The 22,063-nt window shown below is 48.1% G+C and overlaps 2 protein-coding genes across 7 annotated transcripts in view; one reads left to right on the top strand and one right to left on the bottom strand.

The window, feature by feature from the left end:
- LOC101627596 (class I histocompatibility antigen, Gogo-OKO alpha chain-like) overlaps positions 1 to 22,063 on the bottom strand; it is a 72,420-nt gene that overhangs the window by 20,972 nt on the left and 29,385 nt on the right. The window lies entirely within an intron of this gene.
- Positions 8,665 to 19,753, top strand: LOC101627823 (patr class I histocompatibility antigen, B-2 alpha chain-like). 6 transcript variants are annotated; one of them, XM_012734720.1, is made up of 9 exons: positions 8,665 to 8,775; positions 8,909 to 9,063; positions 9,373 to 9,642; positions 9,899 to 10,174; positions 10,559 to 10,834; positions 10,960 to 11,082; positions 11,468 to 11,500; positions 11,638 to 11,683; positions 19,668 to 19,753. In XM_012734720.1, exons 2-8 carry the CDS (start codon positions 9,000 to 9,002, stop codon positions 11,679 to 11,681), a joined length of 1,086 nt encoding a protein of 361 aa, XP_012590174.1. In that variant the 5' UTR covers positions 8,665 to 8,775; positions 8,909 to 8,999; the 3' UTR covers positions 11,682 to 11,683; positions 19,668 to 19,753. The 6 variants fall into 6 exon arrangements, with proteins under 6 accessions (XP_012590174.1, XP_012590173.1, XP_012590172.1 ...); XM_012734719.1 differs by having other exon boundaries at positions 8,886 to 9,063; XM_012734718.1 differs by having other exon boundaries at positions 8,882 to 9,063.

Raw genomic sequence — 22,063 nt, 5'->3', positions numbered from 1 at the left:
AAAAAAAAAAAAAAAAGGAAGGGGAGATAGGAAGCAAAAAGAATGAAGAAACACTCAAAGATTTATCTGCCACCACGAGAGAAGAAAACCTAAGAGTCATAGGACTCAGGGGAAGAGGGAGACATGGGAACCGAAAATCTATTAAAGAAAACTGTCAAAGAGAACTTCTCAAAGTTGAAGAAGGAAATGAAAATAGACACGCAGTAGCTGGATGGACACCAAACTACCATGATGACAGTAAAGCACCCAAGACAAAGAAAAGTAATGAAGCTGACTGGGAGGAAGAAAGAGACAGCCTGTAGAGGAAAACCAACCAGGCTGATATCAGATTGCTGTGAAGAAACATCATGGGCAATATGAGAATGGAGTAACATTTTCACAAAACTCCGAGACAAAAAAATGTCAACCAAGAATACTTTATCTTGCAAAGCTCTCCTTCCTCTATGAAAGAAAAATAAAGGCTTTCCCAGCTTTCTCAGAAAAACAAAATCTTCAGAAATTTGCTTCTACTAAACCCCCACTCCAAGAAATATTACAAAGAACCTAAAACCTAAACAGAAGAATGAACAAAAAGAACTGAACAAGGTACTGAATGGAACCATGAAGTAATAGACAAAAGAGCCAGTACAAAGTCCATTTATCAATGATCACTCTAAATACAAGTGGGCTAAGCTCACCCCTAAAAAGACACAGAGTAGAGGCAGAGAAGAAAACAGAATCCAACCTTCTGTTGTCTCTATGAAACGCCCTAATTGCTAAAGGGTAGATTGAAAGTAAAGGGTAGGAAAATAATTCCACAAGCAAATGGCCCCCAAGAGAAGGCAGGGCAGTCATGCTTATGTCAGACAAAATAGACTTCAAACTAAAAAAGTGGTAAGAGACATAGATGTTCACTATGCAGTGATCAGGGCACGACACACCAGGGAGACATATACTTATGCATATAGACTCACAAATGAGGGGGCTGCAAATACACGACATGATCACTATCATCGCTGGAAACAGACATTAGAGAAAGTACAGATGTAGTACAGACTGCAGCACCCCACTCTCACTAAGAGGCATGTCACTGAGAAAAGTAAGAAACAAGAACAAAATAGTCCTAAAAACAGATCTAGAACAACTGGGCCTAACTAACATCTATAGGACATTGCACCCCCCCAAAACCTGAAAACACATTCTTCTCAATTGCACATGGATTATTCTCCAGGGCCATAAGACAAACATCAACAAATACACAAAGACTGAAATCATACCAACTATCTTCTCTGACCATAAAGGCATCAAACTAAAAATCAACTATGGTAAGAAATCAAGGAACCCCTCACTACATGGAAAATGTAGACCATGCTACTGAAAGACCACTGGATTAATGAGGTAGTCATAGAAGAAATTAAAAAAATACACTGGAATGAATGACAATGAGGACACAACAAAATGGGACACAGCAAAAGCAGCAGGAAGAGGAAAGTAGACAGCAATACAGGCTCACATCAAGAAACAAGAAAGAAAATCCTCCCCCAACCGCAGGAGGAAAGGAGAAAAATTAAGCTCCCATCTTCAAGAACTAGGAAAAGAACAACAACAAAACCCCCCAAAGTCCAGCAGAAAAAGGAAATATTGAAAATATAAGCAGAAATAAATGAAATAGAAATACTGTTTAAAAAAATGAGACAATCCGGCCCTCCCTGGTGGCGCAGCGGGTTAAATCACTGCACAAAGAAGCTTAAGCCACTTCCGCATGAGTTCGATTCCCGCCTGCCCCCGGAGGAGACCACATGGCGTGGCAGACCTCTCCTGACCCGCCCGCTGCTCCCCTCAGCAGTGTACTTCGTCGATCTGCCTGTTCTGCACCCCACTCTGTCTCTGGTGAATCCTCTCACCCTCCGCATCTCTGGCCTGTACCCCAGTTCTGTATGAATAAATAAATAAATCTTAAAAAAAAATGGGACAATCCAAAAGACCAATGAAACCGAGAGTCGGTTCTTTGAAGAAATAAACAAGAGGGCCCTCCTTGGTGGTGCAGCGGGTTGGATAGCAACACTGTGCAGCTAAGCCAAGTGGTGGCTGCTTCAGTGCGAGTTCGCACCCTGCCCCAGAGGTGACCCACATGGTGCAGCACACCTCTCCTGTCTGCTCCCCTCAGCAGTGTACTTTGTCAATCTGCCTGTTCTGCTCCCCATTCTGTTTCTGGTGAATCCTCTCGCTGCCCCTGCACTTCTGGACTGTGCCCCATTTCCCGATGGCCTATACCCCATTTCTGTATGCATAAATACATAAAAAATTTAAAAAAAAAGAAAAAACAGACAGGTTCATAATAAAACAAAAGGGAGAAAACCCAAATAAATAGGTTCATAAGTGAAAAAGGAGAAACGACCACAGGCACAGCAGAAATCCAGCGGATAATCAGAGATTACTATGAACATTTATATGCAAACAAGTTCAACAATCTAGAAGTGATGGACAAATTCTTAGAACTATTCATCCAAAGCTGGATAAAGAAGTAGAAATCCAAAACAGACCAAGCCAAGCAGTGAAACTGAAACAGGAATCAAATGCCTCTCCAAAATTAACCACTCCCAAAACAAAAGCCCAGGAACAGATAGTTTCACAAATAACTTCTACCAAACTTTCAGGGATGAACTGTTGCCTATCCACAAGACTCAAAAAAGCAGGAAAGGATACTACCAAATATATGTTATGAAGCCAACACTACACTAATACCAAAACCAATCAAAGATAACACACACAAAAAGAAAACTATACACTAATCTCCCCAATTAACACAGATGCAAAAATCCTCAATAAAATCCTTGCAAATCAAATCCAACAATGCACCAAAATGATAATACACCATGGCCAATAAAGGGCAAGTGTCCTTTATTCCAGGGACACAAGAATGGTTCAACATCTCAAAATCAATTATTATAATCCACAGCATCAACAAAAAGAGAAATAAGACCTATTTGATCATATCAGCAGATACTGAGAAAGCATTTGATAAAGTTCAACATGCGTTATGATGAAGGCTTCCAAATTCATGGAAATCTCTAAGGAAAACCTTAACTTAATAAACGCCATATGTGACAAACCCACAGTTAGTATCTTGCTTAATGGTGAAAACTAAAAGACTTCCTACTATGTTCTGGAATAGGAGCAGGATGTCCACTCTCACCACTGCTTTTTAATACAATACTGGAAGTCCCAGCTAGAGTCCCAGCTACTTACATAGGAAAGAAAAGGAAACCAAATAAAGAAGTAAAACTATCACTATTTGTAGATGATATGATTAATATATAGCGAGAACCCTAAAGATGCAGAAGAGAAAAACTAATTAGAACAATTAACTAATTAACAAAATAACAGGTTGTAAAATTAATACACAAAAATCAGTAACCCTCTTATATACTAACAATCTGGAGATCAAGAAAAACACCCTATTTGCAATTGTGTAAAAAAAAAATGCCTAAAAATAAACTTGACAAAGGAGGTAAAAGACCTGTACAAAGAAAGTTACAAAACATCGTTAAAAGAAATAGAAGAAGACACAAAGAACTAGAAAGGCATCACTAGACAGAGCAAAAGCCGCACTAAGAGGGAATGATATAGCAATACAGACTGACATCAAGATACAAGAAAGAGCCAAATCAACAACCTTGGCTCTCACTTTGAGGAACCAGAGAAAGATGAAAAAATCCAAAAGCAAGCAGAGGAGTAGGGAAAAAAAAAAAGCAAAAAGAAATAGACATCAAAATGACAGTCCAAAAGATCAATGAAACCAAAAGTTAGTAAATTGAAAATATAAACAGCCCAAGCTTCAGCTAGGTTTGCTAAGAAAAGGTGAGTGAAAACTCAAGTAAGTGTGGTCAAAAATGAAAGAGAAGTTACAACAGATACTGAGAAGTTCAGATAAGAGATTACTATAAGTATTAATATGCAAAACAAATTCACCAACCTAGATGACATGGGCAGATTTTTAGAATTTTGTAATCATCTAACACTGGGTAGGGCAGAAATACAAGACTTTGGATAAACAAGTCACAAGTAAGAAAATTGAAACAGGAACCCAAATCTCAAAAAAAAAAAAAAAAAAAAAAACCAAAACAAAACTCCAGGACCAAATGCCTTCACATGTAAGTTCTACCAAATTTCAAAGTCGAGTTAATACCTACCTGCTCAAACTCTTTCAAAACTGAGAAATGAAGAATATTCTTAAGACATTTCACGAGGCCAGGATTGAACAATACAAAACCAAGCAAAGATGACTGAACAAAAACACCCCACATTTGGTGGTGGGAAACCCGCGGGGATTACAATCGAGATGGAAAAAAAAATGTGCAAAATGATGTAAAAATAAACTTTGTAATAAAACAAAACAAAACAAAACAAAATAAAAAACACCACACAAAACTATAGAGCCACCTCCCTAATGGAAAGAGGTACAAGAACCCTTAATACAATCATAACAAATCAAATCCATCTGGGAACAAAAGGATTATAGATCATGAGCCAGTGGGTTTTATATCAGAGGCACAAGCATGGTTCCCCACTGGAACATCAATCAATATACTTTACCACATCACAAAGGAAACTAAAATATGAGAATTAACAAAAGAGGATTTGTGGGAGTTTCTTCAAATGATTACTCAGACTTACGGTACTTTCACAGACATAAATCCAGAAGACGTTTGGGGGGCTACCAGGCACTCATTGGACAGAGCCCTCTGACTGTGATGAGGACATTAGCCAAGACAGGAGGTGCTCTAGACCTAAGTCCTTCTCAGTGGTGTATATGCCAGAGAGGAGATGACAGGAGAGAAAGCAGGACAGGGTTGAGGAGGAGCAGAGAAGGGATGTGGAGAGAAGGAAGAGCTAACCCTTAAAGAAGAACCAGTGCGCCTGCTGTAAGGAAGGGGAACACTGGAAAACAGGTAAGCAGGTATCCCAGGTTGGAAGCAAAACAGGGAGAAGGAATGAGAACTTGGGAAACAGAGGAGAAAACAATGACAGCAGTGATGGAGTTTCAGGCATGTGACTCGTGAGCGAATACAGGCAAAGCGGAAGGATTGAAGACATGAAGGGGGGAAGGGAGGAACACGGTAGTCCAGGAAGGGGGAGCAGAGGCGGAGTAGGGTCCGGCCTCCACTTGACTTGTAGAAGCCCATAATGCTAGTTCCATGGAGCTCTACTTGGGGACCGTTTGACGGATGTCTTGGTAGCTATGGAAACACTGTTCAGTTTTGAATTCTAAGTTAGCGTAGAGGGAAAAGAAAGAGAAAAGGAAGACAGATCACAGTGTTCTAGGGTGGTGGAATAGGGGTGAAGTGGTGGTGGGTGCACTGTGGTGGATATAACTGATGGGGTACCCCATCAGGGGAACATTTAATTAATTGAAAAAAAAAAAGAAGAAGCTGTTAGTGATAATATAGAAAGGGAACTTGTACAAATGCTTCCAGGAAGCAACTTCCGGGATTATATGCGGTTAATGACAATAAGAAATTCCCCAACATCTAAATTTTAAAAACTTGTCAGTCTTTTGCTTGTAAGAAATCTGAGAAAGAAAAAGAAAACCCCCAAAAATAATAATGGAAAACGGTACAAGTGCTTCCAGAAAACTTGGTCTGAGATGATCTGTGGTTAACGAAAACTAATTCAGATTAAAAAACATTTATTTATGCATGCAGAATGGGAGTACAGGCCAGAGGTACAGGGGATGAGAGGATTCACCAGAGACAGAGTGGGGAGCAGAACAGGCAGATCAACGAAGTACATTGCTGAGGGGAGCAGCAGGTGGCCAGGTGAGGTCTGCCGCGCCATGTGGTCACCTCCTGGGTGGGGATCTAACTCATGCTGAAGTGGCTTTAGCTTCTTGGTGCTGTGCTTTAACCCGCTGCGCCACCAGGGAGGACCCTAATTCAGATTTTAATGGTTTGTTGGAAATAGGAATTGTAGGTGCAATTCTTCCCTTTCAGCCTGGTCACTGGTGTGGGGCACACACAGAAGGCCCCTGGAGGGCCCTGCTCATGCCACTAGATAGCCGATAAAATGGGAGCTGCAAAATGAAAGGTTTTTGAAGACTAAGAATTCAACTGTGGAACTGATATAAGTTACAGTTTGGCAGGACAAAAAATGAGTCTCTTTGGGGATGAGGTGAAAGATGGGGAGGGCCCAGTTCTGTAGTGTGGACTGTGGGGTGTAGACGGAGCCTTGGTATCTGACCTTGTGACATTGGACAGATAAATGTTGTGTTCTCTAGTACTTGTGATACAAGTTCTCAGGAGTCTAAAATGTTTCAGATTTTAGTCTTTTGCTTGACTGGTCATAGGAAATTTTATGGCAACTGGTTAGTGCTCCTAAGAGACTCCATACAATCTCTGCCTTTCCTTTTGAGAAAGACATCAGACAAATTTGACCTAATGAGAGTTCCTGTTGCACCCGAACTTCACGGGAAACATTGTTGCTTAAGAGAGATGTTCACCTTGGTATATGCTTGAATATTGATATCCAGGCTCTAACACATTTTATGTGCACTTTGTGTCTGGTTTAGTATCACTCATCATTTTGGTTGTTCCTTTGAAAAGTGTAAGTTATAATGTTGAACAGATTTCTTTCCAACTATATTATCTTCAGATCTTTCATTATGGTTGTGTCAGAGATTTATTATTTACAGAAATTGTTTCTGAAGAAATTAACAGGAGAAGGACTCAGCTATATTTTAGGGCCCAAGCCAATCGCCAGAGCTCAAGATTGAGAGTTTTCTACTTAGAGCTGAGTGAACTTGATACATTGTTGTTTGAAATGTTAATGAAGCTTTTTTGTTTGTTGATTCAAAGAAAATTGTTTCCTTTTAACAGACCAGGATCTACAGCAATTAAAAAAAAGAAAGATGTATTTATTCATGCATACAGTACTCTGGTACAAGGCAGAAAGATGTATTTATTCATGCATACAGTACTCTGGTACAAGGCAGAAAGATGTATTTATTCATGCATACAGTACTCTGGTACAAGACGAGGTGCTGGGGCTGAGAGGATTCACCAGAGACAAAGAGTGGGGAGCAGAACAGGCGGACTGATGAAGTACACTGCTGAGGGGAGCAGGGGGTGCAACAGGAGAGGTCAGCTGCACCATGTTGGTCAGCTCCCTGGCCAGAAGGAACCCATGCGGAAGCTGCTGCAACCAACTTCCTATTGCAACACTTTAATTGGTTGCCCCACGAGGGCGTGGGCGTCGGCGGGCCCCTGCAGCAAAGTTTAATTGTGTTTTGTGCGCAGAAATAAATTCATTGTTTTTTCTCTGTCCTTTATATCACTGTAATTTGGAAAGGGTAACATTCTTACTACACATGACAATGTGTTTCTTGGCATCATTTCAGTAGGGAATTTTATTTGTTTCCCCTTCAGTAGAGAATTGGAAACATGGTCACATTACCAAGTTTTGCCTGAAATGTCACAGTTGACATCTCCTGGAGTTGACACTCAGCAGGGCCAGGAATAAAAGTGGCTGCCCCCTTTCTGGAAGGTGCAGAGACCCCCATGTCCCCAAGGAGAGCAGGGAGCTTACCTCCACTGGCAGGTCTGGAAACCCGAGAGCAAAAGCCTAGGGACCTGAGAAGAGGCATCTCTCCACAGGTGTGAACACTGAATCAGGTGCAAAGCCCCTCTCCCCTCAGCTCAGACAAGCCCCACCTTCCACGCCCATTATGGTTGCCTGGTGCTCACTGGCTCAAGATGGCCCCTGGCTGTCTCCTCAGGGTCCCGGCTGCCCAGGCTTGGGCAGGCAGGATGCTGAGAACTCAGTCTAAGGTCCCCTATGGCAACTTCAAACAGTCGAAGAAATCCTACTTGGGTATTCTGGCCAATGAGTTTATGCAAAAATTGATAAAGTAGATTGGAGTTGGATTTACTTAGAGACACATTTTGCTGTTTGATAGAATGTCATTTGAGATGAAGGTGGAGAGAAAATGAGTTAACAGTCATCTCTCCCCACTGCCCTGCCGCCCTGAGCAAGCCTGATCTCCTTTAATAACCTCTCTTAACCATTGTTGTTGTTATTGTTTTGTTTTTTTTTTGGCTTGAATAATGGACTATTTTCTTCTCACACAGCTTATGTATAGACAATGTCTCATGAAAGATTGTTATTTCTAGTGAATGCACTACAGAGAAAACTGTCTTCTGAGCTGCACCCCAATACTCAGACACCTGACTCTCACCACCAGAGACATGCTGACAAAAATTGCAGGTGGAGCAGTGTAAGAGGGAGTGAGGCCACCTCTGGCCGGTGGGCGGCAGCACAGCCAGCTGTGTGCGGGAGGTGGGGCTTCTCAAACCCCGGTCCCTGAGTCAGGCTGATGGGAAATGGCAGGGCGGGGGCTTTGGGCAATGAAGCAGCCCTGGACTTCTGACGAAACAAACTGCTGGATTTTCAGCAGTTGGACTGCGGGCACGTTGGCCATGGTACAGCCAGCGATTCGGCAGTTAAACACTGATGAGAGGGGAGGGTGTCTGTGGAGGGGCCACCAATAAGCCATTGAAGGCTTTCGCTTGGAGCTCAGTCTCAGCTCACTGGGGTGGGACTGACCGCATGTGGCATCCCTTACTTCCTGCCCCCTTACTTCCTCTCTCTGGGTAAATACATCCTGTTATTATTTCACACTGTGTTTGCTTCTGGGTCCCGTTGCTGACTCAGTCCCTGGCCTGGACTCAGGGAGACAATGTGACTGCGCTTCGTGTGCCAAGAGGAGGGGCCAGGGAAATTCCCAGGTCCCTGGACCAGGTTCTCAGGATGGCGTCTTGGGTGGGGGTGGTCACGGGTGGGGATTGCCCAGTTTCCCTTTCATAACCTGCTTATTGTCTTCCTGCCTGCTTACTCTTGACTCAAGCAAGGTCTCATTCCCCACTGCCTGCAGTCTCCCGGCAACCAGTCAGCAGCGCTGCCGCTGCCTCCCCTGTTGAAAGTTTCATACACCTGAGAGGACTCGCAGACCTGGAGGACAGGTGATGCTGCCATCAGCGTGCTTGCTGCTGCTCTTGGCGGCCCTGGCCCTGACAGAAACCTGGGCGGGTGAGTTTGGGCTGGGAGGGAAAAGGCGGTGCTCGAGGAAGGAGGGGGCTTTAGCGCAGGTGCAGGGCCTCAGAAGGCAGCCTCTGCCCGTCCCCGTGCCCCTCCTCTGCCCAGCCCTACCCTGGCTCTTTTCCCACCCAAACTCCTGCCTGCTTTTTGCCCCCCTAAACCCTGGCCCTTCTCTATCCTGCCACCCCTTATCACTTCACACAGCCCTTCGTCTGTTTCTCCCCCCTGGATCTGAGCCGATCACTCCAGATCCCTCACTAGGAGGCTAGGCCAGCTCAGGTACCCCCCTCTCGCCCCCAGGCTCCCACTCCCTGAGGTATTTCTACACCGTGGTGTCCCGGCCGGGCCTCAGGGAGCCCCGACATGTGGAAGTGGCCTACGTGGACGACACGCAGGTCCAGTGGTTTGACAGTGACTCCTCAAGCCTGAGGGTGGAGCCAGGAGCGCTGTGGGTGGAGCCGATGGAGCCGCAGTACTGGGAACAGGAGACACAAGCCCAGAAGAGTAAAACCCAGCAGGGCCACAGGTGCCTGAACATCCTGCGTGGCAACTACAACCAGAGTAAGGCAGGTGAGAGGAGGTCTGGGCCGGGTCCCCACCCCACCCCGATGGCGGGCCCCACCCCACCCCGATGGCCACATGGAGTAACTCATCTCTGAGTCAGAGCGCCCCCCCGAGGCGGTGAGGCCTTCCAGCACCTGCCCTCTGGGCAGGCCCAAGGATTTTCACCTGATTTCATTTAAGTTTATCCGGGACGGGACAGGGGAGGGCAGAGAAGACATGGAGATTTGAGCTGACCGTGAGGCTGACCGCGGGTCTGGGACAGGGTCTCACAACATCCAGAGGATGTACGGTTGCGACGTTGGGCCAGACGGGCGCTTCCTCCGTGGGTACGAGCAGTGGGCCTACGACGGCGCCGATTACATGGCCATAAACGAGGACCTGAGCTCCTGGACCCCTGCGGACCCGGTGGCCCAAAAGGACAAGCGCAGGTGGGAGGCATCTGGATGGGCTGAGGAAGTCAGGAACTATGTGGAGGGCAGGTGCGTGGAGATACTCCTCAGCTTCCTGGAGAACGGGAAGGACACGCTACAGCGAACAGGTAAGAGGCTCTAGCCAGGCCTCCCAAACCCTCTCTGGCTGGAAAAAAGAATAATAGTCAAACCCCACCTGTGACCCTTGAATTCTCACTGAAGGTCTTGCTAGTTTGAGAGAGACATTAAGTCCTCATTCGGCCTCCTCCCAGATCAGGAGCAAAGACTGTTTTTTCCTCCTTAGAGATCTGAATCTTTCCACCCAGGGTCTGAGAATCTAGAAATTTCTAACTTTCAAGGAGATTATCTCAGATTTCCCAGAGCAGGCTGGTTTCTGGATTTGTGCTTACTCTTTCCAAACCCACTGCCTGTCTGTTCTGAGGATGGTCACTTAATTCTGCCTCAGTGTCCATGGAAGACACCAAAAGTGTGAATTTTCTGACTCTCCTCAGATCCCCCAAACACACACGTGACCCTCCGCCCCACCTCTGACCAGAAGGTCACCCTGAAGTGTTGGGCCATGGGCTTCTACCCTGCGGAGATCACCCTGACCTGGTATCGAGATGGGGAGGACATGACCCAGGACATGGAGCTGGTGGACACCAGGCCTGGGGGGGATGGAACCTTCCAGAAGTGGGCAGCTGTGGTGGTGCTTTCTGGAGAGGAGCAGAGATACACGTGCCACGTGCAGCATGAGGGGCTGCCTGAGCCCCGAGTCCTGAGATGGGGTAAGGAGGAGGATGTGAACTCAGAGGTTGTTCTTGGGGGTGCTGGGATCAGGGGCCCTTCTGGATCCTTCAGAGGGTCAGGATGAGGCCCAGGGCTCAGGGTCTCCCCTCCCCTTCCTTTCCAGAGCCCTCTCCTCAGTCCTCCACCCCCACCGGGGGCCTCATTGCTGGCCTGGTTCTCCTTGGAGCTGTGCTCACTGGGGCTGCGGTGGCTGCAGCTGTGATGTCGAAGAAGAAGAAGCGCTCAGGTAGGGAGGGAGTGGGGGATCCTGTCCACAGGGGCTTTCAGGGAGAACTTGCTCTCCATGTTAATGGGAAGCACCATCTACATACATATTGCCCAGTCTGGAGCTGATTGCTCTTTTTTAAAAACACTTAAAATGAATCACAAATCGCTCACCTTGATAGTTCTGGTGATGGGAGCCATGTTCTCAGTAAATGTGAGAGAGGGGAAGGTCCTTGCTGAGGACAGACTCTAGGAGGCAGTTGGCCCAGTCTCCCCTATCTGCTTTCTTCGTATTTCCTGGTCCTGCCCTGGGTTTTCTGGGACAGGAAACTTCCCTGAGGTCCAGTATTAGAAGATTCCTTTAAGCCTCTGACCTGACTTATCTCACATGATGTTTCTCCCTGTAGGTGGAAAAGGAGGAAGCTACACTCAGGCTGCAGGTGAGTGTGGATCAGGGGTTTGGTCCCTGAGCCCCTGGGACAGTGTAGATGGAGCCCCTGGGGGAGTCACCCCATCAGCCCCTCCTGTGGTCTCCTCTCTCGTGGCTCTGACCAGGTTCTGTGTTGTTCTCCCCCAGGCAGCCACAGTGCCCAGGGCTCTGATGTGTCTCTCAGCCCCTAAAGGTGAGACCCTGGGACCTGCGTGGGAGGGGCTGGGGCAGAGAGGAGGGACCAGGTTATGGGGGAGCTGTGAGGGGAACATTCTGCGGTGGCAGCTGTGAGACAGCTGCCTTGTGGGGACTGAGTGATGCAGGGTTTCTTCTTTTTCCCACTTTGTGACTTCAAGACCCCCTGGTTTCTCTTGCTGCAAAGGGCATCTGCATATGTCTGTGTTCTTACTAGATAATGGGAGGCAGTGGGATACTGGCCCAGCCCAGCCCACCAGGACCCTCCCACCCTGACCTGTGTTGTCTCAGATGACTTTCCTGTTCCTGCAGATGCAGGGCTGATGTCATCCTAGGAAGAGCGTCCACTTCCCTGTTTAAGCACTAATACAAATGTGAAGCTATTTTTTTCTTGACACATGAGGTTGATGGGTAATTTGAAAGGTTCCTAAAATTTGAGAGGAAATAAAAGGAGGCCCCAAAGACCTTCCAGAATCATGTTTGCTGTGCTGTGCTTCAGTCTATATAGGTGAGGACAGGAAAGGATGAGAGGACCCTCATCAGGACATTTTTCCATCAGGGCCTGTGACCACAGGGACGCAGACACCACCTGGCTTGGCCTGTCCATGGTTGGGGGTGGAGGCTGTGAGTGGCCGGGTCAGCTGGGCTCAGGCCAGAGTAGGGGCCTCAGGCAGCATAGATGTCTTTGGCTTTCCTGGAGCACAGCTGTCCTTTTCCATGTGTGGAGACCAGGCCCTTGTCCTCTGGGTGTCCCTGTCGCTGACAGCAGCAGGAGGCATCTATCACTGTCCCCACAGGGCCACGTGGCCCCACTCACAGGAGTGTCTGGTGGTTGAGATAATTTTCCTATGCCTCCAGCGTGGGGTTTCTGTTTAGGGATGTTTTCTGGGGTCAGGAGAGCAGCACCTGGGGAGGAGCAGGGGGCACCGAAGTCACTGGGTGGGATGTGCATAGCCTGGCCTGAGCCACACCAGTAAAGACACTACCATACAGCAGGGAGGTGTTTACTCTGCTCCTTCACCTGACAGCGGTGCCATCTGTGTTTGTGGCTAGGAAGCCCCAGTGAGCTACAACTGGCCCAGGCTCCTGGCTTGCGAGCGTGTGTCCTAGTGGGGAGGGAGACTGGGACTGTGTGACAGTTCATAGGGACGTGACCATAGGAAGCTGACAGGGCTGTGGGCCTGTCAGGGTGTGGGGACAGCATGGTCAGTGTGGGGAAGTGAGCTTACAGAAAAATTTGAGGACGTGCATCGCCCATGAGAATGTCAGGGGCTGTTCTGTCTGGGCAGGGAAGCTCCAGTGCAGATGCAGAAGGGTGGGGATGTGTGTGTCCGGGAAGAGTGAGGGGGTCTCTGTGGCTGGAGCAGAAGGCCTGAGCTGGGATCTGAGCCCCCACATCTCTGGACCTCAAGGACCCTGGAAGATTTTGGCTTTTCTCTGAACAAGATGTGCAATCACGAACTCTTTCTGAACAGAAGTAGACTGGGACAACTCCCCTTGAGAAGCCTCAGTCTGGCTGTGTGCAGGATCAAGAGATGAAGGCGAGAGGTGGGCTGATAAATGGAGGACACGAGCGCAGATTCCAGGAGGATAACTTTGTCGAGGGGAGCAGGAAAATACTAGGGAGTGGTTGGTCTGATCTATCTAGAGATGGACTCGGTGGCATTTCCTCATGGATAAAGCTGGGCTGTGAGAAAGAGGGGTCACGAGGACATCCAAATTCCAGGCTGTGCAGGCAGAGTGTGGAGGCCTGCAGGACGTAGGGAGGACTTCAGAAGCAGCGCATTTGTGGAAATGGCATCCGAGGTGTTCGTTTAGGAGCGTTGAAGCTGAGCTCTGTAAGAAATGCGGTCGATGCTGGCAGTGGGACAGATAAGTCTGGGCGCAGGTGAAGTGTCTGAGTTAGGAACAGACTAGGAGGTGAGTGATGTAGATGACATTAGAAGTCTCGAGTATGGAAGAGGGGGTGGCGAGAAGGAAGTGAAGGCGTGGGACTGAACCCCGGTCCCCCAGTGTGGGGTGACCTGGACACCCGCAGAGCCACTGCATAGTTTGACCCTGTGTGGAGAAGGTCGGGACAAGGGAGCCCCCACTTCAGTGAGCACAGGGGTCAAGAGCAGAGCTGAGGGTCTGTGCTTATGGGGATGCGGGTGCGGTGTGGGATTTCAGTGCCACTTCAGCAGCAGCAGGAGACCGGACCCCTGGGGTGCGTCGGCCTTACCTGCAGGGCTAGGTGAGGACTGATCCCCCCTGCTCATCACTCTGGGGGGTTGGGTCTGGGGATCCTGGGTATCTGTGACACTCCCGCATGCATCCTGGGGCTCAGCCAGGTTGGGACCCCGATGTCAGTGATCGGGGGCTCCGAGGGCCTGTGAAGTCTGTTTGGTGGACACGAGGAATGGGTATCAGCTCAGCAAAAATGAAATCTTTCACTATCCCTGGATGGGTTTCTCGCCCTTTTAGACAGACTTAGGGTCCAAATGCTTTCTGATTGGCCTTTACTATATGCAGTGGATAGGTGAGTACGTGGGACGTACGTATGTAGTCCTAGACCCACAGTGACCACTGCATGGACAGTAGCCAAAGATGAAAACATACACAGATGCAGAAAGGGGTGTGCATATGTGTTCTCATTTTTTTCAAAGACTCCAAACTCCCCTAAGGTTCCACATAGGAAACAGCACTCCCCCACCCATGCCAGGGGGGCTTCCCCAGGAGCACTGTCCCTCCCCGGTGTGGTGTCCAGGCTCTCACCACCCATCCCGGCTGCACATGGCTCCTCTGCTCCAAGCTGGCCCTGATGCCCCAGGACAGAGTGTGTCACTGCCACCCTTGCCACCTGCCACCTGCCTCCTGCTCTGTGTCCCCAAGTCCTCTGTCAGGTCCCACGCATGGTCACCTGCCAGGGAGCCTGGGTCAGGTCACCTGAAGAATGTCAGGGAAACCAAGTCTTCCTCTCTATGGAAGCCAGGACTCTGCCTCCCACAAACATGGAAAACCCCCACTGTGGGCAAAGGGACAGATGGTGGGTGGAGGTTGGAGGGAAGCATTTGGGGAAAACATGACAAATTGCAGTTTGCTCAACTGTATTTCAGCATTATGGGACCAGTGACAGTGTCATTTCTCTTGTTTAAATGTATCTACAGGTTGCCCTGGGCCTGTCCCTCCATCGTGTCCACACGGAGGACTCATGGGCCGGACACTATCCCTTCCCGTCCAGCCTCCACCTGCGAGGGCTGAGCACAGGGGCTTCCCGCACTGACCCTCACGCATCCCCTCTGCTGTCCTGACCCATGTGGGGAGACGCTTAGCATCACGGGATTCTGTGATGGGAGAGACTTTAGGGACCTTGTGTGTGTGTGTGGGGTTTACTTTGTCTGTGAGTGCAATGGGGCCAGGGAGACTCAGGGAGTCTAGGGAATAGTTGGTGTCCAGGAGCTGGCTATGCTGGTTTTCGATCTCCCACAGAGTCTTTGATACACAGAGGGGAGATGGCCCCCGTGAGCGTGTCTGACTCACTGGCTCTTTCCTAGGGAGAGGATGAAGCAGAGGGGACGCACCACTCAGAGTCGGCTCCCAGGGCTGAGACTTCCGGCCTAGGGTGACCCCCTGACCACATGAACACCAGCTAAGGGGACGCCCCAGGACAGGACCGGAGGGTTTCTCCAGAGCCAGTGCCGGGCTCTGAAGCAGGTCCTTCCGTGCTGGTCATGGCCGTCAGAGCCGCCAACACCTCGCCCCCAGCGCAGCCTTGTGACCTGGAGGCAGAGCCTCTGCGTGAGGCCCCTGCTGCTGCCCCTCAGAGAGGGCGAGATGCCAGGACTTTGTGGTTTAGTTGTGGGGTTTGGTACAAGACACTGAACACTTAGGGAGATGAAGTGTTGTTTTCTCACAAGAAACAGTGGAGGCCAGAAGCAGCTAGAGTGACAGTCAAGGCCCTGATAGAAACAAGCTGTCAGACAAGAATTCTATGTCCCCTGAAGTGTCCTTGAAAATAAAAGTGATTTTTATATTACTTCTATTTATAATTCCATTTTGATTTGTTACAGGTTTATTTACATATTTGAGTTTGTTGTTCATTTTTGTAGTGTTTGCTTCTCTTCTCAGGTGTCGTCTCCATAGACTTCCCACCACCAATTCACCTGTGCAACATCTCCACAGTCCCTTGTGCTTGCCCCTTCCTTTTTGTTTTGATTTTGTTTGGTGTTTTCATGCAGCTCCAGAGCGGCGTCTGCACACACACCACAGGGGCTGTCCGGCAGCCTGAGCTGTGAGCAGGGCTGACTCTGACCCGCCTGCAGGGAGGGGGCCCTGGAGCCCCAGAATCAGCCCAGGGCTGGTCCCCCGGGCAGCACAGGCCTTGCTCTGCCTCCTCTAGACTCCCTGGGTCTCCCTGGCCCCCAGCATTGGGGAGTTGAGGGAGATGTTCAGTTCTGGATAAGGCCCCTTAACCACTTGGCCCCTCTCAACTGTTCATGATCCTGAGAGTGTTTGTTTGAGTTATACCTGTCCCACAAGGACAGGAAAGGCCCCAACTTGCGGTTTCCTGGTCAGTCACAGCACCGCCCCCCTCTGCACCCACCAGGTGACACAGGCTCTCCCAGCCCAGCTAGAGCCGGTCACCACACAGACCCTCCCTCACAGTGTTCCCCAAACTGCCCCTTCCTGGCCCCATCCTCTCTGGTGCCCCCCAGCTCCCTTCCCCCTCCATCCCCTAAAGTCTCCATTTCCATCCCTTGCTCACTCTCCCAGGAGCCTCCCCATCTTCCAGCCAGGGCCCCGGGGGCTCTCCTACCCTCCCCCCCATCTTGTGGATGGAGAATTTAGGGGTGATGCCCAGGAGCAGCTGCTTTCATCCCTGAAATCAGACGCAGAAACAGTTTACAGGGACTCTGGAGTCCAAGTTTCATCCCAAGAGACTGAGGCAACCTCTATGCGTGGGGATTTAGCCAGAATCTAGGCATCAGTTGTTATGTCCCAAGTCCAAAGACACTGGCTAGAAACTGACAATGGAACTGACACAGGACTTGGGCGCCCCCTACTGTGAAGATCCCTGTCCTGCAGCTGGGAGCCCTGGGTGCCCTGGGGTGCCTGGCTGAGCAGAGGAAAGGGCGGCTCTGGGCTCCTGCGCTCAGCCCTGTGGCCACACGGAGGCGCTGCTGCGCCGCTCTGGATTCTGGCTGAGCCGCCAGGACTGGACGGGTCTGAGTGGGCAGAGTGAGTTTTCCCGGGGGCGGCGTCCTGGGGCTGAGATGCTCTGTGGGGAGTCAGAGAACACGGGCCTAGAGGAGAGGAGACTCCTGATTCCAGCCCTGTGTGCGAGGTCTCCATCTTTCTTTCCAGAACCTTCTCTCCAGTTCTTTGAGACAAAACTTGGGAAAAGTACGTCATTTTTTGCCTTCTACAACCTATTACTATATCGAGGATGGGTTTTTACAAACAATAAAACATTTAGAAACGTGGCAAAAGTAGTGGATTTCTTGTAACCCCCTACCACGTATACATCTTGTTAACAGCTTAATGACTGGAGATTGTTACCGCTAATGAACCAATATTGACACATTTACCAAACTCCACACACAACTTGTATTTAATTAGCTTTTGCTAATGTCCTTTTTGTGTTCCACCCAGTGTGCCCTATTCAGTTCCAGCCAGTTCTCCTTAAGGCGCTTCTGGCTGACAGTTTCTCAGACTTGATTGTTTTTGTAACACTGACATTGTTTTTGTAGCACTGTGCAGGAATAATGTCCCTTGAATTCAGGCTTCTCTCTCTCTTTTCTTTTTTACTGGGACTTTGGGCTTTAGGAAAGTAAGCCACAGGTGTGCAGAGCCGTTCTCCACCCAGAATATCAAGTGGATATTATTTCCACCTGACTGATCACTGATCCCAATCGTCAACACCAGGCTAATGTAGATTCCCAGGTTTCATCCTGCAAAGCTTCTTTTTTGTTCCATTTTTTAAGATGCTGTTGTCTTTGAAAGGAAATCACTGTGGCAGCTTACAATTCATAGGTGTTCTGCTATGTATAGCATGTATGTGGAAATTTTGTGCAAATATGAGATTTCACACCAGTTGGGTCACTGGCTCGGGGAGATCACAGGCAGTAGAGTCTGGTGGTTTGGTTTTCACAGAAACTGGCAACCGGCTTCCCCGGTGACTGCTGCCATTTGCTTCCTGCCGCCATGAGGAGGCACCTGCTGGCCACCCCTGGGTGGCCCCGGGTGCTGTGGGGTGCTGGGATTTTCAGCCCCGGCCTGGTGTGAGGCATCACAGTTGTTCTTACTGTCTTTCCCTGGTGACCTGTGACACTGACACCTGCTCACACTCACTTGTCTGTGTCTGATCTGGGTGAAGTGTCTGTTATCATCTTTTGTTCATTTTTTAACATTTATGTACCATTGACTTTCAATATTGTTTCTGTCTTTTAAAAAACTGTTATTTCCTTTCCTGATAGTTAATTTTTTTCAACATTTATTTATTTATGTGTACAACTGGGGTACAGGCCAGAGGTGCAGGGGAGTGAGAGAATTCACCAGAGACAGAGTGGGGGGCAGAACAGGCAGATCCACTGAAATATACTGCTGAGGGGAGCAGCGGGCGGGTCAGGAGAGGTCTGCTGCTCCTTCTGGGTCAGCAACCTGGTGGCTGCAGATAGCTTCATAGTGCTGTGCTTTTAACCCATTGTGCCACCAGGGAGGGCCTGATTGTTGTCTTAAGGGTTATTTTGTAAATTCTAGCTACAGTCCTGTGTCAGAATCATGATTTGCAAATGTTTTCCCCACTCTCTGTCCTGAGCTGATGGGAAAACAAACACTATTGTCCATACAGAAGCATGGGTATATTTTTTTTGAAGAGAAATGATAAATTGCTAACTGATTTTGAGCAGATACTGACTGACTGACTGGGGTGTTGGGGAATGACTTGCCTATTTGTGTCCTTTAGTGTTATTTAAATGTTCTTTTATGTGCATGTAGTAATATTTTCAAATCATGTAGTAAGACCAGAGTGGTACATTGGTTACAAGTGGTATCATCTGCTGAGGGGAGCAGCGGGCGTGTCAGGAGAGGTCTGCTGTACCATGTGGGTCAGCTCCCTGGCCGAGGATCCAACTTATGCTGTAGTGGCTGTGAATAGCTTCACAGTGCTGATTATAATGTTTCAAAGTCATAGGTTCACTTAGGGTTCACTCTGGTGTAGTACCTTATGTTGGTTTTAGACAAGTGGGTAATGATCTGTACCCATCACTATAATATCATGCAGGGTATTTTCACTGCACTAAATATCTTCTGTGCTCCAAGGAATAAAAGCAAAGACAAGGCACCGGAACCCCATCAGAAGCGTCCGCACAGTGATGGAAACTGCCATTAAAATGAGAGGCAGCTGAGGGGCCCTCCCTGGTGGTGCAGCAGGTTAAAGCACAGCACTAAGAAGCTTAAGTCCCTTCTACATGAGTTCAATCCCCGCTTGCCCTGAAGGAGATTCACATGGCGCAGCAGACCTCTCCTGGTCCACCAGCTGCTCCCCTCAGCAGTGTACTTCGTTGATCTGTCTGTTCTGCTCCCCACTCTGTCTCTGGTGAAGCCTCTCACCCTCCGCATCTCTGGCCTGTACTCCAGTTCTGTATGAATAAAGAAATAAATCTTTAAAAAAAAAAATGAGAGGCAGCTGACTGCCTTGTTAATGAGATCGGAGCCATGGTTGGGAGTCGGAGTGTATCAGGGACTCCCTCTCCGAAAGCCCAAAATGCAGTGTTCAGTTTGACCACCCTTTTCTTTGTCAATAAAAGGGCCAGATTCCCGCTTTTTCACAGCATCCTGCATCCCACAGCCTGCTCCACACTCCCGTTTCTTTTCTTTGTCAGTGCGGTGGTGTTGATGCAACAGTCTTTTTTACAGATGAGAAAAAAAGATTAAACTGTTTCCCAGAACAAATTAAAGACTACTTAAATAATCTGAAAATCTTGGTGCTCTTTTACCCTCAGGTTATCCGGCGGAAGAAAACCTTATCCTATCAGGCCCTCCCTGGTTGCGTGATGGGTTAAATCATTGCACTATGAAGCTGTCTGCAGCCACTGCAGCACCAGTTCGATCCCCAGCCAGGGAGGTGACCCATGTGGCACAGCAGACCTCTCCTGTCCCACCTGCTGCTCCCCTCAGCAGTATATTTCAGTCAATCTGTCTTTTCTGCTCCCCACGCTGTGTCTGTAAGGAGAGACCCCCCTGCACCTCTGGCTTGTACCCAGTTCTTGTATGCATCAATAAATGAGTTTTTGAAAAATAAAAGAGAAAAAATATTTTAAAAAAGTCTTATCCTATCAGCATTGTTGAGCCTTATCTAAATGTTGATCTATTCTTACTCTGAGTAATTATTTTTTAAAATCTATGTTAACCCTATAACTTCCCTGATATCAAAAACTCTGAGATATTAAATTCTTTTTCCTAAAAGGACTCCTAAGATAGCCAATAAATGTGTTTTCCTTGTAAAAAACAAATTGGGTCAATCAGGGTACATTAGTAGCTCACAGGAAGCATTGTCATAAATACTGCTACACCTTCTCAACGTAAATGGAAACTAATGGGAGTGTCCTAAAAATACATAAGATTTCTTAAAAGCTGATATGTCTGGCAGAGCCTTACCACTGACCCCAGTTCACAAGTCCAAGATCTGTCATAGAAGCAGAGGCTGTGTGATCACCTGTGTCTTTCAGGGGGGGCAGATGGCAATTGTGAAACCAGTCAATTATAGAAAACTGAGGCAAGTTACTCAATTCAAAAAAAGAAATCCTGCATTATTCCAGGCTGAATTTGCTGAGGCTATAAGAAAGTTTACTAACCTGAACCCAGAGACTGTAGAAGGACAAGCCATTCTAACAGCTCATTTCATCAGTCAGTCTTGCCTGACAGCAGACGCAAGTAGCAGAAATTAAATCGAGGGCCTGAACCCCTTTCCCCACATTTTTGGACATGGCCTTCAAGGCTTGCTATGACACGAGGATACATTAATTTTTAGTCTTGCCTCCCTGCCATTCCTCTATTAGGTCGGGGCATCAACACCAAATTCCAAACTGGCAGTCTCGGCTCTCTGGGCTGTGCCCACACTAGGTAGCAATAGCACGGAAGCCCCAGGGCTCCAACGTGCTGCGATCTGACACCCTGGCGTTACTCACTGAAACCCTTTTGGCCATCTCAAATACATTCATATCTCTACAGACACCTATTCTGGAGTAATGCATGCCTCAGCCCATACAAGGAAAGCTGCTAATCACGTGAAAAACAACTTTCATTTGCCATTGCCGCTATGGGAACACATCACAGTAACACCCAACAATGGGCCTTCTTACACCTCCTTTAACTCTGTCCTGCCAGCTTGAAAGGTTAAACAGGTGGCTGGCATCCTCAAACCCTGCAGGACAAGCTCTTGTTAAAAGGCCTATAGGACCATTAAAACAGCTTTAAAAAAAAAAGGGGGGGACTCTAGAGAGCAACACACTCCCTCAGAACAAACATCTAAAGCTCTATTTCTTTTAAACTTCTTAAATTGCAGTTTCTCCAGCCTAATGGCTGCTGAGCAGCATTTCACTTCTACCACATCTGGACCAAGACTTAAGGTTTTATACTGACACCCGCTACGAGGACCAAACTGTTACATCACAACACGGGGAAGAAGGCGGGTTTCGGTTCTGTCTCCCACAGGAAGCACCTCCAGGGATGGTCTGAGCCACAAGTGACACATAAATGGCCAATGCTTTCTTTCCATTGCTGTGATGCCTGGTCAGTTAGTCCTTGCAGACAGTGTTGCAAGAAATCCTCAGCCTGTGACATATGCACGCAGCCAGCCACGCTCAGGTTAAAATAAGAGCCGCAGACCTCGCTGTCATGCTGACCCTGGCCACTGCCGGGTGGACCCTGGCACCTGTGGAGACGCCGCGCCCCAGCCAGCCACGAGAACCCTGGGCTTGGTGCAGGGCATGGCCGCCGGCCCTGATCAGGCTGGACTGGAGACAAACTTTAACTGGGCTTGGCCTTGAATAAAACCCTCTAGGCTGTATTAGTACTTTCTTTTATTATTATTATTATTATTATTTCATAACAGTTTATTTTTACATCATTTTGTACATTTTTTCCCCCATCTCAATTGTAATCCCCGCGGGTTTCCCATCACCAAGTCACCCGTGTGCAATCACCATAATCCGTGCACTTCCCTCCCCATTCCCCCGTTTTTGATCCCATTCCCCACTCCACCCCCATTATTTTTGTTATTTTCTCGCCTGGTCCATTATACTCCTGCTATGAGTGAAACCATCCGGTATTTTTCATTCTCTTTCTGGCTTATCTCACTCAGCATGATCTTTTCCAGCTCCATCCAAGCTGCTGCAAA

The sequence above is a fragment of the Condylura cristata genome, unplaced genomic scaffold, assembly GCF_000260355.1.
Source record: "Condylura cristata isolate star-nosed mole 26May11 unplaced genomic scaffold, ConCri1.0 scaffold00067, whole genome shotgun sequence".
Lineage (NCBI taxonomy): Eukaryota > Metazoa > Chordata > Mammalia > Eulipotyphla > Talpidae > Condylura > Condylura cristata.
This window is presented reverse-complemented; position numbering and strand designations above follow the sequence as displayed.